The following is a 15,597-nucleotide window of genomic DNA, read 5'->3' on the forward strand; positions in this document are numbered from 1 at the left end:
TACCCTAAATATTATTTGAACACAGGTCTGGTATACATTCACCCTGCAGTCTGGTAGCTCTGGTCCCATCGCACAACGACAATGAGTTACCTACGCACACTAATGCCCTGGACCAGAGGTACCAGTCTGGTTACAGTTGACTTCTACATATCACATAGATGGCAGTGCTCCGTGGGAGAGATCACATAAAATGCTAACATTATCAAGATGACCATAGACACTGTAATTTCTATGTTTATAAAACACTGTAGGCTCACGGAGTATAGGCTCATCAGCAGAGAGAGTCCACTTTAATTTATTTTCCTATATTCCAGCGGTTGTGGTCCAATTGAATGGGTGGGTCACTTAAGCTCAGTTTATACCTGGTGCTAACATGCGTCCTTTGCCTGATCTTGTCCACATTCGAATTGTGCCCACCTTTTTAGACAGGTGTAGACGATTAGAAGATGTATTGTGATCTAATTGTGATCTGATGTTCCTGACAATCTCCGGAGGTAGTTAGGGATGCATTGTGTCTGGATATCTTAGTGTAGGCGGATCTGGACAGTAAAACATATTAAATCATCACTATCCCGCCCTCTAAAATCATTGACAGTTGGCACCATTGATTTATCAATGTGTCTTAAAATGAACCAAAAAAATATTATTTTGAAATAATATCTGTCAAATAATTTGCATACCAGGAGGGACCAGGAAATCTGGTCACAAGGATAAGAGACACATTTTAATATGTGTCTCTTATCATGTGTAGATGCAACGGCGAAAATGTGGGCACAATCAGAATGAGGACAAGATCAGGATAAAGTATGTGTTAGCACCAGGTATAAACGGGGCTACAGTGACTGGTCTGGATAGTATTTCAACAGTTCAGAGGACCACACAGAAACTGGTCCGGATGTGTTTGTTCCTGTGAGTGGAAGGAGGAGCCTCAGCCTCTATGGGACTGGGACTCTGGGACAAGGTTGCTACGGTCAGCTGGTGGTCTGGGTTGGGGACACCTCCCTCCACTGACTTGGTGTCACTGTGAAGACTGCCGTAGCTCTCTGAGTCCCGAGGTTTACCTGTGAAACACACACACCTCCCGAGAGTCAATACTGCAGGCTGAGTGGGAGGTAATGGAGGTAACCAATAGGAGAAATCTAAAAGAAATGGAGGAGCAGTCTTTTACCTATGACTTAAAGATCATCTTAGAATAAGATGAAGAATATAAGATATTAAGAATATAATACTTAAATAAAATGTACATATTCAAGAATATCATTAAATAAAAAGAAAGAATGAAAGAAAGAAAGAATGATGGAATAAAAGAAACAGGAGGAGGCACCTGTGAGGCCCTTGGCTCTGGCTTGTGGCTGGGGGTCAGTGAGCTGAACTGAGGGCGGCGGGTCGGTCAGGCTGTCTCCATACTCCATGGGCACTGCGGGGTTCCTGTCCTCACTCTGCACCCTCTGGATGGCTGTGGGATTAGATTCCAACAAAGAGGTCTAGCGTTAGAGTGAGGCATTAATAATCGACCACAGCCAAGTGAGGGAAACTAGAATGGGGTTAGTGTTTGTCTCTGTGGTGATTATGGCTAAATGCGCCATAAATATCGGGGAACAGAAAACCTGGTGAGATAATGCACACTAGGCTGAGCTCCCTCAAAGTCAAAGAATTAGACACACAAATAAGATGCAACAAGGTGAGACACACGTCTAAGAAAGTTCCTCAGGTGTACTGTATATTTATAAAGGTGTGTATTTTTAAAGAGAGTAGTTGAGAGGCAGACAGACAGACAGACAGGAGAACCTTGTTTACCCGGTCTATACAGGGCTGCCTCTGTGCTGCAGTCCCGTGCCGACTGGACAGACGCACGGCCCGAGTCGGCCTCCTTAACTGAGCGGCCCATGATCTGGTGCTCCGTGGCGTTCAGGTTCCCTTTCAGGAAGTAGGTGGACATCCTGCCCTTCCCCTTCACATCGATCTCCCCTCGCTCTTGGAGCATGAAGCCCTTGTCTTTCAGAATCCTGGAGGAGGAAGACATATGAAAACAAAGCCTGCATCCCAAATGGCACCGTTTTCCTTATATAGTGCACTACTTTTGACCAGAGCCCTATGGGCTCAACCAACCAAGCACTCAATTAATAAATCAATCCATCAACCAACCAACTAACCAACCAACCAACCAACCAATCAACCAATCATCAAGCACTTTTTGACAACAGTTGATATAAAAAGGGCTTTATAAATAAAATTGCTTGCTTGCATTCTTGATCGATTGCTTGATTGATTTGATTTCCTGCAGTTCAGTCATGTGACATGAGCTGAGGTCTTACAGGTAAACACTGGGGCTGAGGTGGATCTTGTTGGGGAGGCCGTGGCTCTCCATGCGAGACGCCGTGTTTACTGTGTCTCCAAACAGGCAGTACCGAGGCATCTTCTCCCCCACCACACCAGCTAGAACCGGCCCGCTGTGTACACCCACCCGGATCTACAGCAGAGAGGTATTGGTTGTTTTTTAAATATATTTTGTGGGATATTTTTACTTTATTGAGACAGAAATAGGTGGAAATGAGCATTGAGTAGTGGAAGGATTCATATCCACGCTGGGGGTTGACATTTATGTGCTGCTAACGGCTGAGTTACCCACTAGACCAGCCTCAGACACAGAGAGAGGTATTGTATTGTGATTATAAACTAGCAGGAGAACTGAGAAAGATCAGCTCAAAAAGAAAGACAAGGGCGGGGAAATACAACCCTTTGGATTTGGATCAATGGAACAATGCTGTTACAAAAATATAGGGAAGAATCAATTCAGCATTCAAATACACCAGCGATCTGTGGGTCTCACCTGGATAGGCCCCCCTGTGATGGGGTTGATAACCTCCCTAGCTGCTATGATCATGCCCAGGGAAAAGTTGGCCACCCTCTCAGCATGGCTGGACACTGGGATGGGCACGCCACCTACCACCATGTAGGCATCACCTATGGTCTCCACCTGATGCAGACACAACCACAGGCAGATTGATATTGGTGAGATAAGTACTGGAATAGCTATTCCAGGCTGCCTGGTCCAGATGAATGAATATATGGATATGTAGAATAATGTTTAAATTATGAATGATAAATATGTTATATTTATTATGTTTAGCCTATCTGACAAATGTAATATTTTGTTACCTTGTAAACTGTGTGTACTGTGGTGAGCCGGTCAAACTTGAGGTACATGGAGTTGAGCATGTTGACGATCTGGATGGGCTCACACTCCGAGCAGATGTTGGTGAAGGTGACCACGTCACTGAAGAGGATGGTGCACTCCTTGAACTCTCCTTTAGAGCAAACAGAACCACAACCACCACCGACCATATGGCCATTTCCATAAATATAGCACTGTTTGAGTCCTTTTGCAATGTCGAGAACAATAGTGAAAACAAGTTATTCTGCTTAATACTTATCCACTATGTAGCTGGCCTGTTGATTCATATCAACTAATTTTGTGTGTGTGTGTGCACGCATGTGTGTGTGCTGTTCATGCACAAGAATTGTGTGCGTGTGCGTCGTGCGTGCGTGTTCGTCTTTCTGGCTCTCTGTGTCCGTCTGTCTGTGTCTATCTGTTTGTTTGTCTGTCTGTCTGTGTTCTGTGCTTCAAAGACAGATGTGTCTGGGAGCCGCTGGCTCTGTTGTGGTGCTGTCTAAATCTGTAGTTCATGCCTTCATTAAATATGTAATACACTGCAGCAAGGCAGGGAAATATCCTTCAAAAATCCCAATTCCATTCTGTACATCTCTACTGTCTGTTGTGTGTCAGAGCAAGGGAGGCATAGGCTACTGTATACTGGTATTGGCAGACAAGTTTTTGGCCCCACTAGGGCATTTCACACACCACCAATCCTCTCACCAATTCTTTCCTTTCCACTCCTCTTTATTCCTCTAATCTTCTCCCCTCTTCTCCTCACCTCCCCTCCCCTTCTCTCCCCTACTCTCATCTCCTCTCCCCACCTCTCCTTTCCTCAACTCGCCTCTCCGCACCTTTCCTCTCTTCTATTCTACTCTCGCCACCTCTCCTCTCCCTGTGTCATTCACCTGCTTCCACTCTCTTCCCCTCCTTCAGCTGGTTGGCCACGTGTTTGGGCAGCATGGCGTACAGCAGGTTCTCCGTCTTGGTCCTCTCCTCCTCCAGATGCTGGGACAGGTGTCGGAGCTCCTCCTTCTTCCTCTCCAGCTGGTTGGAGAGCTCCATCTCAGCCAGCCGCTGCTGGTTGAGCAGGATGAGGTCCCGCGTGACGTCATGAGGGGCGATGTCAGAGATGTGCATGCGCCGCTCCTCCAGCTCGTGGAGGCTCCGCAGCAAAGGGGAGGCCTGGTACAGCATGCACTGCAGAGACTCCATCCACAACATCTGGCCTGGGAACAGGGGAGTAAGGGGTACGGGGGGTGTTTCTGTCAAATGGTTATAGTGGGATAGGTTGCATAAGTGGCATGACACAACAACAAATAACCATTCATGTATTTCTTCCTTCCTTTATTCATCATGCATTCATCCGTTCACCCATCCATTCTTTCATTACTTCAACCGTTCATTCATTCATTCATCTGTACATTCATTCCACCTCTGAGCTCCAGCATGGGTCTATCCCTCCAGGCTTCGGGCATCATGTCGCGTCGCGTCTGCAGGACAAAGTGGCTGTTGATGAACTTCCTGATGCTGGAGATGGTGAAGGTGACCTCGGGGTGGACGATACTGAAGTACTGGTCCAGGTGAATGCTCGTGGTCTGAAGCCCGGGGACGATCTTCTGGATGTTCACCCCCGCCTGTCTCACCATCAGCTGCAGGGGTTGGACCAGGGAGCAGAGATTCAGGTTGCGTCCCAAATGGCACCCTATTCCTTATATACTGTAGTGCACTACTTTTAACGAGGGTCAATAGGGCTCTGGTCAAAAGTAGTGCACTTCAGCAGCCTCACTCCATGTATGAAGATTACAATTCACCATATCTACACAAAGGGCCAGTTGCTGGACACAGATTAAGCCTAGTCCTGGACTAAGAAGCACTTCTAATTTAGATTCTCCATTGAGAATGCTTTTTAGTCCATGACTAGGCCTAATCTGTGTCCGGGAAACCATCCCAGTGCTTATCTGTCATTACTAAAGCACACTGTAAAAAGTGGGACGGCGCTGTTGTTCATCGGAAGTGCTTTTTTTGATTGGTATGATCCATAATTACACTTTGGTTCCTTCAACCTATTCTATTCAATATGTATGAATCAAATAAAGAATTTGACAGATCGATGTGATTTTTTTTATTGAATGAAAGCTTCTAAATTGCTTTCAACATCACATGTGCATTTGCATTGCATAGCGGTGGGTGCAATGTAGCAGTGGCAGCCTATCAGAAGAGTTGGAGGCATGGCCTACTTTTCAGTTTGTTATTTTTGGCCACCTGTGAGAGTGAATGTCATTCCAGGTAATGTGTTCTGTTTTTTTATGATTATATGTTCACTGCCAGCACTGAATCTTAAAGGGAAATGTAAAACAATTTCAACTTCATATTCATCATCTCCAGCACCACCCCAACATCAACATGTGTGAAAATGGCGCATTTCTATGTTTGGTAGTAAAAAAGATAGAAGAAGGTAAGTGTTTCCAATGACATCATCAACCAATTAGTAGACAATTAATAGGCAATTAGTAGGCAATGCCTACTCATGATTGGTTAAAATCGCATGATGCACACTGATGATGTCATTGGAAACACTTATCTTCCTCTATCTTTTTTTACTACAAAACATACAAATGTGCCATTTTCACATATGTTGGGGTGGTGCTGGAGATGATGAATATGAAGTTGAACAATTTTGACATTTCTCTTTAAATGATATCTCTGTAAGTACTGTGATTCTAAAGAGCCTGGAAATGTTTCAATTGATGAGATGGTCACCATTTGGTTACAATATTGGTAACCAGTTCATGTGAAATTCTAATGTAAAGAAAGTGTTTGGAGTCATTATTTCATTTTCAGGACCAACTTAATATCTTGATTAACTGGAAACTGATGTAATTGCTTGTAACCCAATTGAAGAAATGTGGATAGGTAACTCCAAAGTGAAAAATCAACTTGGTACATAATAAAAAATTGGGTTGTAGCCATATATATTAGTTTGTATTTATGTTATTTAATCTGCTTAACCAAAGGGGAAAAGTTTGTTAAGTGTTGAAAGAAATAAATTGCAACTTGAAATAAGGGTTTGTTAATAATGCAGTATAACAGTTGGCATTGAATGATATATTTGGTTTCAACAAGTGTCGTTTTTTTCAATTGAGAAACCTGTCACACCAGCCTTCGCTTTGGCTCCCCTTCCTGTCCAGCTCAGGCATTCGGCGTCGCCGGCCTTCTAGCTACTGCCGAACCTGCTGCTGGCAAACGCCCTTCACTCATCAACCCCGGACTTGTCTCGTCATCATTACACACACCTGGTTCCAATCCCCACTCTATCACTGTATATATATGCTTCCTCTGTCATTTGTCTTTGTCGGTCATTGTATACAGTATGTTGCTTGTTTTCCTGAGAGGAATCTCGCCTACTATTTCCTGAGTACTTTATATTTTGCACTGTGGGTTTCGTCCCGCTTTAAGCTATGGTGCTTTAATAAATTCAGTAGTTCTAAACCTGCAACTGCCTCCTGCCTACTCTTCTCTACGCTTCTGACAAAACCTAACAAATGTACTTGTAACCAGTTGACTTTTTTTTTTTAGGTTGATCCAAATAGTATTTATTTTTTTACAGTGCACTCAATACCAAGAGGGAATCTGGGAGATAATATTTTTGTACCTCCTCATCGAACACTATATGGAAGGGAAAGGCATTGCAAAATGTCTTCAGGTCGATGCAAAGGTTCTTCGGGTAGACTGGCTCAAATCCTCTCAAGAGTTTGCCTATAAGTGAAGTAAACATCTATTAGTGATACCAAGACAAGGATATCAAGATTAGAGATATCAAGACAAGGAAGATGGAATTGACTGGCTTTATCGATATCTGAGGCAGAATGAGCCAATCCATTAGAAAAGGAATGATAAGAGATGTTTGGGCTTTACCCTTCCCAAGTTGGACCAACCCCCTCACAGTCTCCCAGTGGTTCCTACACATGGAAAATCCCTGAGATTGATGTTTCCTCTGCAATGATTTCTGTATGTCCTGATGGATGGGGCGAGGGACACATTGGAGGAAATTCATGTTATGGTTAAATTGCATAAAAAGGTTCACCTTCAAACCATATGGAAAATTGGCTGTGTTGTGTTGGGTTATTGAGATAGTTTTGGGACAATTATTTGGAGATCATCAGAGATGGCATCTGCTTGTTTCTGTAGCCTATGTATGTGTCCCCACAAATAGCACCCTATTACCTATGGGCCCTGGTCAAAAGTGGTTTACTATCAAGGGAATAGGGTGCCATTTGTGACGCACCCAATGATTTGAGGGTCATCTGCTGTACTGACACGGATTTTACCTCCTTGTTTGGGTTCCAGTGCATTGCATTGCGCCTGGGGCCTCTGGGCAAACATGGCGGCGTCTGTGACAGCTTGTTACTGCAAACTGCATTCGAAAATGTCGGTTTCTGAGTGACGAGGAAGACTACATGCTCCTTCTTTCCTGTCCTTTCTACTTCCTCTATTTGGTTGACGATTTCCATCGTTATCTCGCTGTTGAAGAAGTCTTTTGCTACAGCTTCAATGATACCTGTGGAAATGGGGAAACAGTCGTTTCACTTTTATGCACAAAGGCCCTACTTTTACGCACGCTAACATCTCACTATATTGAGTGTATTAAGTTGTTAACAAATTTGTTCTTAACGTCAATAATTGTATCTATCAGCATTCAGGAATAATTACCGGGGACAATTTGGCATAGGCCTCGGCGGTCGGAGTAATAGTGAAGAAACATTGTACCGTCACCGTTCCTCTCCGCTCGAAATGACGGCGCATTCATCTCCTGCAAGCATATTTCCAAATCATTTGACACAATTTTTTTCTGTCCAAAATATGACATGTATCCATTGTCAACTATTTATAGATCGATTATCACATCTAGACCTATATCAATAGAGTAGGCTACGGATTTGTTATATAATATAGGCCTTATCAGTGCTGTTGTCAGAAGAAGACTAGGCCTACTAACCAGGGCACCGTGCCAGCGTTCTTAACCCAATCCTTTGAACCCCCCCCCACACACACACCCCACACACACACACATTATACCTTGTAAGAAAGGGCGAGGTAGCTGTGCAGTGCATCCAGATTCTCGATAAACTCGAATAGGTTCCCTCCTAGAGTCCGTAACATGTGGTCGTATCCAGATCGTTTACAAAAGTCAAAGAAGTATTCCCCAAATTGTCTCAACACCACCTCTGGTTTAACATCTTCGAAAATAAAAGAAAGTAGTCCTAATGAATACATCGGCTAATACCAACATGTACGCCTTTACGTAAAAAATCACACTAAACACATTTTGATCTATCTTGTAATATTTATACATTTAATTTGTATCATCATTTTGGTCATGTATTTTGCCTCTCAGCAACAGAGTTTCAATATTCCATTTAAACTCAAGCCATGCAGTGCAAGAAATTCACTATTCTAAAATGATTCCTAACTTTTCGTAGCTATTTCTCAATCCATGATTTGAATTATAATTCATAATCTGGAAGTAACCGTGATTGGCATGGAATTGTACCCTATTATAACACCTCTCAGCATTGATATTAGCTCCGGTGCAGATTGTTAGTGCGCGACCTGGTCCAGAGCTACATTGATATATGATGTCGCAGGTTATTTATCAAAGAATGGTAAATTAGCCTACCCAGTAGCTTGCAGGCCGCAGCCACCAGTTGCATGGTGATGTCGTCTTTGTACACTTCATATGTCAAGAAGGTATCTTGAACCCCGGCCTCATCTCTGCATATAATTATGATGATGATGATGATGATGATGAGCTAATTTCAGCAGGTTACACATCCCATTGATGACCAATAAACAGAAAGCAGTGAATGAATCCATCAATTAGCTAGCCTATACAGTGGGGGGAAAAAGTATTTAGTCAGCCACCAATTGTGCAAGTTCTCCCACTTAAAAAGACGAGAGAGGCCTGTAATTTTCATCATAGGTACACGTCAACTATGACAGACAAAATGAGGAAAAAAAATCCAGAAAATCACATTGTAGGATTTTTAATGAATTGATTTGCAAATTATGGTGGAAAATAAGTATTTGGTCAATAACAAAAGTTTCTCAATACTTTGTTATATACCCTTTGTTGGCAATGACACAGGTCAAACGTTTTCTGTAAGTCTTCACAAGGTTTTCACACACTGTTGCTGGTATTTTGGCCCATTCCTCCATGCAGATCTCCTCTAGAGCAGTGATGTTTTGGGGCTGTCGCTGGGCAACACTGACTTTCAACTCCCTCCAAAGATTTTCTATGGGGTTGAGATCTGGAGACTGGCTAGGCCACTCTAGGACCTTGAAATGCTTCTTACGAAGCCACTCCTTCGTTGCCCGGGCGGTGTGTTTGGGATCATTGTCATGCTGAAAGCCCCAGCCACGTTTCATCTTCAATGCCCTTGCTGATGGAAGGAGGTTTTCACTCAAAATCTCACGATACATGGCCCCATTCATTCTTTCCTTTACACGGATCAGTCGTCCTGGTCCCTTTGCAGAAAAACAGCCCCAAAGCATGATGTTTCCACCCCCATGCTTCACAGTAGGTATGGTGTTCTTTGGATGCAACTCAGCATTCTTTGTCCTCCAAACACGACGAGTTGAGTTTTTACCAAAAAGTTCTATTTTGGTTTCATCTGACCATATGACATTCTCCCAATCCTCTTCTGGATCATCCAAATGCACTCTAGCAAACTTCAGACGGGCCTGGACATGTACTGGCTTAAGCAGGGGGACACGTCCTGCACTGCAGGATTTGAGTCCCTGGCGGCGTAGTGTGTTACTGATGGTAGGCTTTGTTACTTTGGTCCCAGCTCTCTGCAGGTCATTCACTAGGTCCCCCCGTGTGGTTCTGGGATTTTTGCTCACCGTTCTTGTGATCATTTTGACCCCACGGTGTGAGATCTTGCGTGGAGCCCCAGATCGAGGGAGATTATCAGTGGTCTTGTATGTCTTCCATTTCCTAATAATTGCTCCCACATTTGATTTCTTCAAACCAAGCTGCTTACCTATTGCAGATTCAGTCTTCCCAGCCTGGTGCAGGTCTACAATTTTGTTTCTGGTGTCCTTTGACAGCTCTTTGGTCTTGGCCATAGTGGAGTTTGGAGTGTGACTGTTTGAGGTTGTGGACAGGTGTCTTTTATACTGATAACAAGTTCAAACAGGTGCCATTAATACAGGTAACGAGTGGAGGACAGAGGAGCCTCTTAAAGAAGAAGTTACAGGTCTGTGAGAGCCAGAAATCTTGCTTGTTTGTAGGTGACCAAATACTTATTTTCCACCATAATTTGCAAATAAATTAATAAAAAATCCTACAATGTGATTTTCTGGATTTTTTTTCTCAATTTGTCTGTCATAGTTGACGTGTACCTATGATGAAAATTACAGGCCTCTCTCATCTTTTTAAGTGGGAGAACTTGCACAATTGGTGGCTGACTAAATACTTTTTTCCCCCACTGTAGGTCCACGCTGCGAGAGCGGCCGAGCTCAACGCTAGCCTTTAACGCCACCTTCTGGAATTACGCAACATATTATTACAATTATTCAATTATCAAGAGACATCCATGTAGTCTAATATGATGTTAGTGAGTCCGCTGTTAATTAATAACATTGTTACCTGAGCTTCATCCATGTCTCCTCGCCAAACTTGTCAACAACCAGCGACTTCAAACAGGTGTTGATAAATCCATACTGCAGAGAGAGCATTGTAAACTCAGCAGCATTTCTGTTTTGATGCCATTCATTGAAGATAGGCTATATTTATATATGTAAGAGTGACATAGCCTATTGAATCGTCAAAGTAGCCTAATAAGCCTAATGAGTAGGCCTACTTCTGGAAACACATTGAATCATAGTTTCGATTAATTCAGTCCAGTAGCCTATATAACATATGCTTGCCTATACTGTAACATATCAGTTTAGACAATCTATCATTATGAGTTAATTTATGGGTCGACAAACACAACTTACCATCTCTTTTGGTATGGATTCTGCCGACACTTTGTTAACAAACCTTTATTCCAAATTTATCCTTGCACGAACACGACCCCAAGTTGAAACACATCTCTGGAGACATCGGGACCACATACTCTAACGCACAACATTATCTCCGTCGACAGCCTGCCTGAATATATTTCATTAAAGTGATATGCCTCGGCCTATATCCTGTATATACACAAAAGCTTCAGCTCCTTATTCCATCACTTCTGCCGCTGCGCATCGAATAGTGACTGAAGAAAGCCGTTCACCAATCTCCAGCTGTTGGCGATGTGAGCGTTGGTGCGCGGTGCGGTCCCGAGGAGTGTTAAAGGCGCTGTTCTGGCGATAGATGTGCTGATCTCAACTCCGTACACGCAGGGGCATCTAGGTGCAGAAGGTCTAATTCACATTAGGCTACCAATGTGACGTCCAACAAATGGTTTAGATTACATATTTGAAATAAAACGACTCATTTATTTATTTGACAGGGACAATTTAGGCCTACATTATGAATGAACATTTCTGTAAATGTGCTGGATTTAGCCAGCTGCCTAGTTTTAATCTGTAGTCCCTAGGCAGATAGATAAAAACATTTAGCATCACAAACTTTTCACACACACACACACACACAAAAAGCAAGAATAATTATAATAACAAATAATATATATTTTTTTAAAGACAATAAATGCAAACAATCAAATATACTGAACAAAAATATAAACACAACATGCATCAATTTCAAAGACGTTACTGAGTTACAGTTCATATAAGGAAATCAGTCAATTTAAATAAATTCATTAGGCCCTAATCTGTGGATTTCACATGACCGTGAATACACATATGCATTGTTCACATATACCTTAAAAAAAGGTAGGGGCATGGATCAGAAAACCATTCAGTATCTGGTGGGACCACCATTTGCCTCATGCAGAGCGACACATCTCCTTTGCATAGAGTTGATCAGGCTGTTGATTGTGGCCTGTGGAATGTTGTCCCAGTCCTCTTCAATGGCTGTGCGAAGTTGCTAGATATTGGAGGGAACTGGAACAGACTGTCGTACTCGTCGATCCAGAGCATCCCAAACATGCTCAATGGGTGACATGTCTGGTGAGTATGCAGGCCATGGAAGAACTGGGACATTTTCAGCTTCCAGGAATTGTGTACAGATCCTTGAGACATGGGGCCGTGCATTATCATGCTGAAACATGAGGTGATGGCGGCGGATGAATGGCATGACAATGGGCCTCAGGATCTCCTCACGGTATCTCTGTGCTTTCAAATTGCCATCGATAAAATGCAATTGTATTCGTTGTCCATAGCTTATTCCTGCCCATACCATTACCCTACCGCCACCATGGGGCACTCTGTTCACAACGTTGACATCAGCAAACAGCTCGCCCACACAATGCCATACAAGCTGTCTGCCATCTGCCCGGTACAGTTGAAAACGGGATGAATCCATGAAGAGCACACTTCTCCAACGTGCCAGTGTTCATCGAAGGTGAGCATTTGCCCACTTTAGTTGGTTATGATGCCGAACTGCAGTCAGGTCAAGACCCTGGTGAGGACGATGAGCACGCAGATGAGCTTCCCTGAGATGGTTTCTGACAGTTTGTGCAGAAATTCTTTGGTTGTGCAAACCCGTAGTTTCATCAGCTGTCAGGGTAGCTGGTCTCAGACGATCCTGCAGGTGTAGAAGCCGGATGTCCTGGGCTGGCGTGGTTACACGTGGTCTGCGGTTCTGAGGCCGTTTGGATGTACTGCCAAATTCTCTAAAACGACTTTGGAGGCAGCTTATGGAAGAGAAATTAACATTCAATTATCTAGCAACAGCTCTGGTTAACATTCTTGCAGTCAGCATGCCAATTGTATGTTCCCTCAAAACTTGAGACATCTGTTGCATTTTGTTGTGTGACAAAACGGCACATTTTAGAGTGGCATTTTATTGTCCCCAGCACAAGGTACACCTGTGTAATGATCATGCTGTTTAATAAGCTTCTTGATATGCCACACCTGTCAGGTGTATGGATTATCTTGGCAAAGGAGAAATGCTCACTAACAGTGTAGTACAAACAGCAACAAAAAAAGTTCATAAGTGACTTTTAATGAAAAGTTAAAAAGGCATATCTTCACGTCGATGTTGTTGTCAGAAAATCATGTTGGTGGACAGAGGGCCCCGGTATCATGGTTGAGTGTGATTTCAATATAATGCACAATATCAATAGGCTATCATTAGATTAATCTACATGATCCCACCTCATTACCCCCTTCCCACCACCGCCAACACACACACACACACACATACGCATGCACACACACACACACACACACACACACACACACACACACACACACACACACACACACACACACACACACACACACACACACACACACACACACACACACAGAACAACAAAATAATGATATTCTTAAAGGCCCAGTGAAGTATATATTATACTGTATATATTTCCACACTATGAGGTTGGAATAAATCTGTGAAACAGTTCAATTATGATAATGCCTTTTTAGTGTAAGAGCTGTTTGAAAAGACCACCTGAAATTTCAGCCTGTTTTGGTGGGATGGAACTTTGGCCTGCCTGGTGACATCGCCAAGCGGTAAATTCGTTAATAGACCAATAAGAAAGAGATTTCCAAACCTCTCTACCAGTTTTCAGTTTTCCCCTCCCCACTCAGACCACTCCCAGATAGTCCTAGCTAGCAAAATTCTTGATGAGAAATTGCTCTTTGCTAAGAAGCTATTTTTGTTTCTTTTTGGCCCTTTTAAATCAAAACAATCACAGTAAGGTACTCAATTGGGTAGCAATTTATAGTAACTCCACGTAATAAAACATTTATAATGGACTAGTAAATATTTTATTCATCATTACTAATCATTACTCCATTCAGATTTTTAATATAGGTCCTTATAAACTATTTACTAATCATTAGTTAAGTATTTTTGCGTGGCCTCATCTAAAGTGTGGGCTATTTATGCTTTATAAATACTTTATAAATGTTTTGAGTGACCAGTATATTTTTTAACCAAAGGATGGACATGCCATTGGTAGACATTCCAGCAGTAGGCCTGCCTACCTGATGCTCCTTAAGGTCTCAAAATAGCTTAGAAATTATCAATGTTAAAAGAATAAGTACACAACACAGGGTGTTAAAGGAAATATACTGAACAAAAGTGGCCTTTTATTGTCCCCAGCACAAGGTGGACCTGTGCAATGATCATGCTGTTTAATCAGATTCTTGATATGCCACATCTGTCAGGTGGATGGATTATCTTGGCAAATGAGAAATGCTCACTAAAAGGGATGTACACAAATTTGTGCACAACATTTGAGAGGAATAAGCTTTTTATGAGTATGGAAAATGACTGGGATCTTTTGTTTCAGCTCATGAAACATGTACCAACACTTTACATGTTATGTTTATATTTTTGTTTTAACGAAGTGTTGTACTGTGAATGTTGTCAACCTCACAAACATGAACTAATCATAAAACAGGGAGATGGCCAGACCGCCCGTTTTTCTACATTTACATTTTAGTCATTTAGCAGACGCTCTTTTCCAGAGCAACTTACAGTTAGTGAGTGCATACATTTTCATACTGGCCCCCCGTGGGAAACGAACCCACAACCCTGGCGTTGAAAGCGCCATGCTCTACCAACTGAGCTACAGGGGACTATATAGTGGATTTTTATAAAAATTGTACATGTATGATTTAAACGTAGAAATGTTACATGTATGATGTTTAAATGCTTCCAGTGCTTCAGACTATTTTCACACGTCTTTGTTTGGCGGCACCTTTACTGGGCCTTCAGGTAGTAACTCTTTAAATGTAATAGGATAGTTCAGTGAAATAATGTATTGAGATATTTGATTCCTTACCATGCGTTGGCTGAATGTTTCCTTTTATTAAATCAATTTTTTTTGCAGTATTACTTAGTTACTTGTTACATACAGGATGCATGTTTTGGAATATATTTTATTCTGTACAGACTTCCTTCTTTCCACTCTGTCATTTAGGTTAGTATTGTCGAGTAACTACAATGTTGTTGATCCATCTTCAGTTTCTCATATCACCTCCATTAAACTCTGTAACTGTTTTAAAGGCACCATTGGCCTCGTGGTGAAACCCCTGAGCAGTTTCCTTCCTCTCCGGCAACTGAGTTAGGAAGGACGCCTGTATCTTTGTAGTGACTGGGTTTATTGATACACCATCCAAAGCCTAATTAATAAGTTCACCATGCTCAAAGTTTTTTATTTTATTAATTTTTTTACACATCTATCAATCGGTGCCTTTCTTTGCGAGGCATTAAAAAACCTCCCTGGTCTTTGTGGTTGAATCTGTGTTTGAAATTCACTGCTCGATTGTGGGACCTTACAGATACTTGTATGTGTGGGGTACAGAGATGG

General features: G+C 42.4%; 1 protein-coding gene and 1 non-coding gene across 2 annotated transcripts; both read right to left on the bottom strand.

Moving 5' to 3' along the window:
• Nucleotides 1-279: 279 nt before the first annotated feature.
• Nucleotides 280-10,897, bottom strand: LOC121568436 (guanylate cyclase soluble subunit beta-2-like). The gene is made up of 14 exons (XM_041878975.1): nt 10,809-10,897; nt 8,835-8,929; nt 8,234-8,394; nt 7,868-7,967; nt 7,486-7,715; nt 6,810-6,932; nt 4,590-4,806; nt 4,063-4,383; nt 3,160-3,308; nt 2,831-2,977; nt 2,316-2,470; nt 1,798-2,006; nt 1,325-1,456; nt 280-1,061 (listed from the first exon to the last, which is right to left on the bottom strand). Exons 1-14 carry the CDS (start codon nt 10,895-10,897, stop codon nt 868-870), a joined length of 2,322 nt encoding a protein of 773 aa, XP_041734909.1. The 3' UTR covers nt 280-867.
• A 3,891-nt stretch (nt 10,898-14,788) lies between these two features.
• trnae-uuc lies at nt 14,789-14,863 on the bottom strand. The gene has a single exon. It is a non-coding gene; the product is annotated as a tRNA-Glu (tRNA).
• Nucleotides 14,864-15,597: the final 734 nt, after the last annotated feature.

This window comes from Coregonus clupeaformis, chromosome 6 (genome assembly GCF_020615455.1).
Source record: "Coregonus clupeaformis isolate EN_2021a chromosome 6, ASM2061545v1, whole genome shotgun sequence".
NCBI classification, from domain to species: domain Eukaryota; kingdom Metazoa; phylum Chordata; class Actinopteri; order Salmoniformes; family Salmonidae; genus Coregonus; species Coregonus clupeaformis.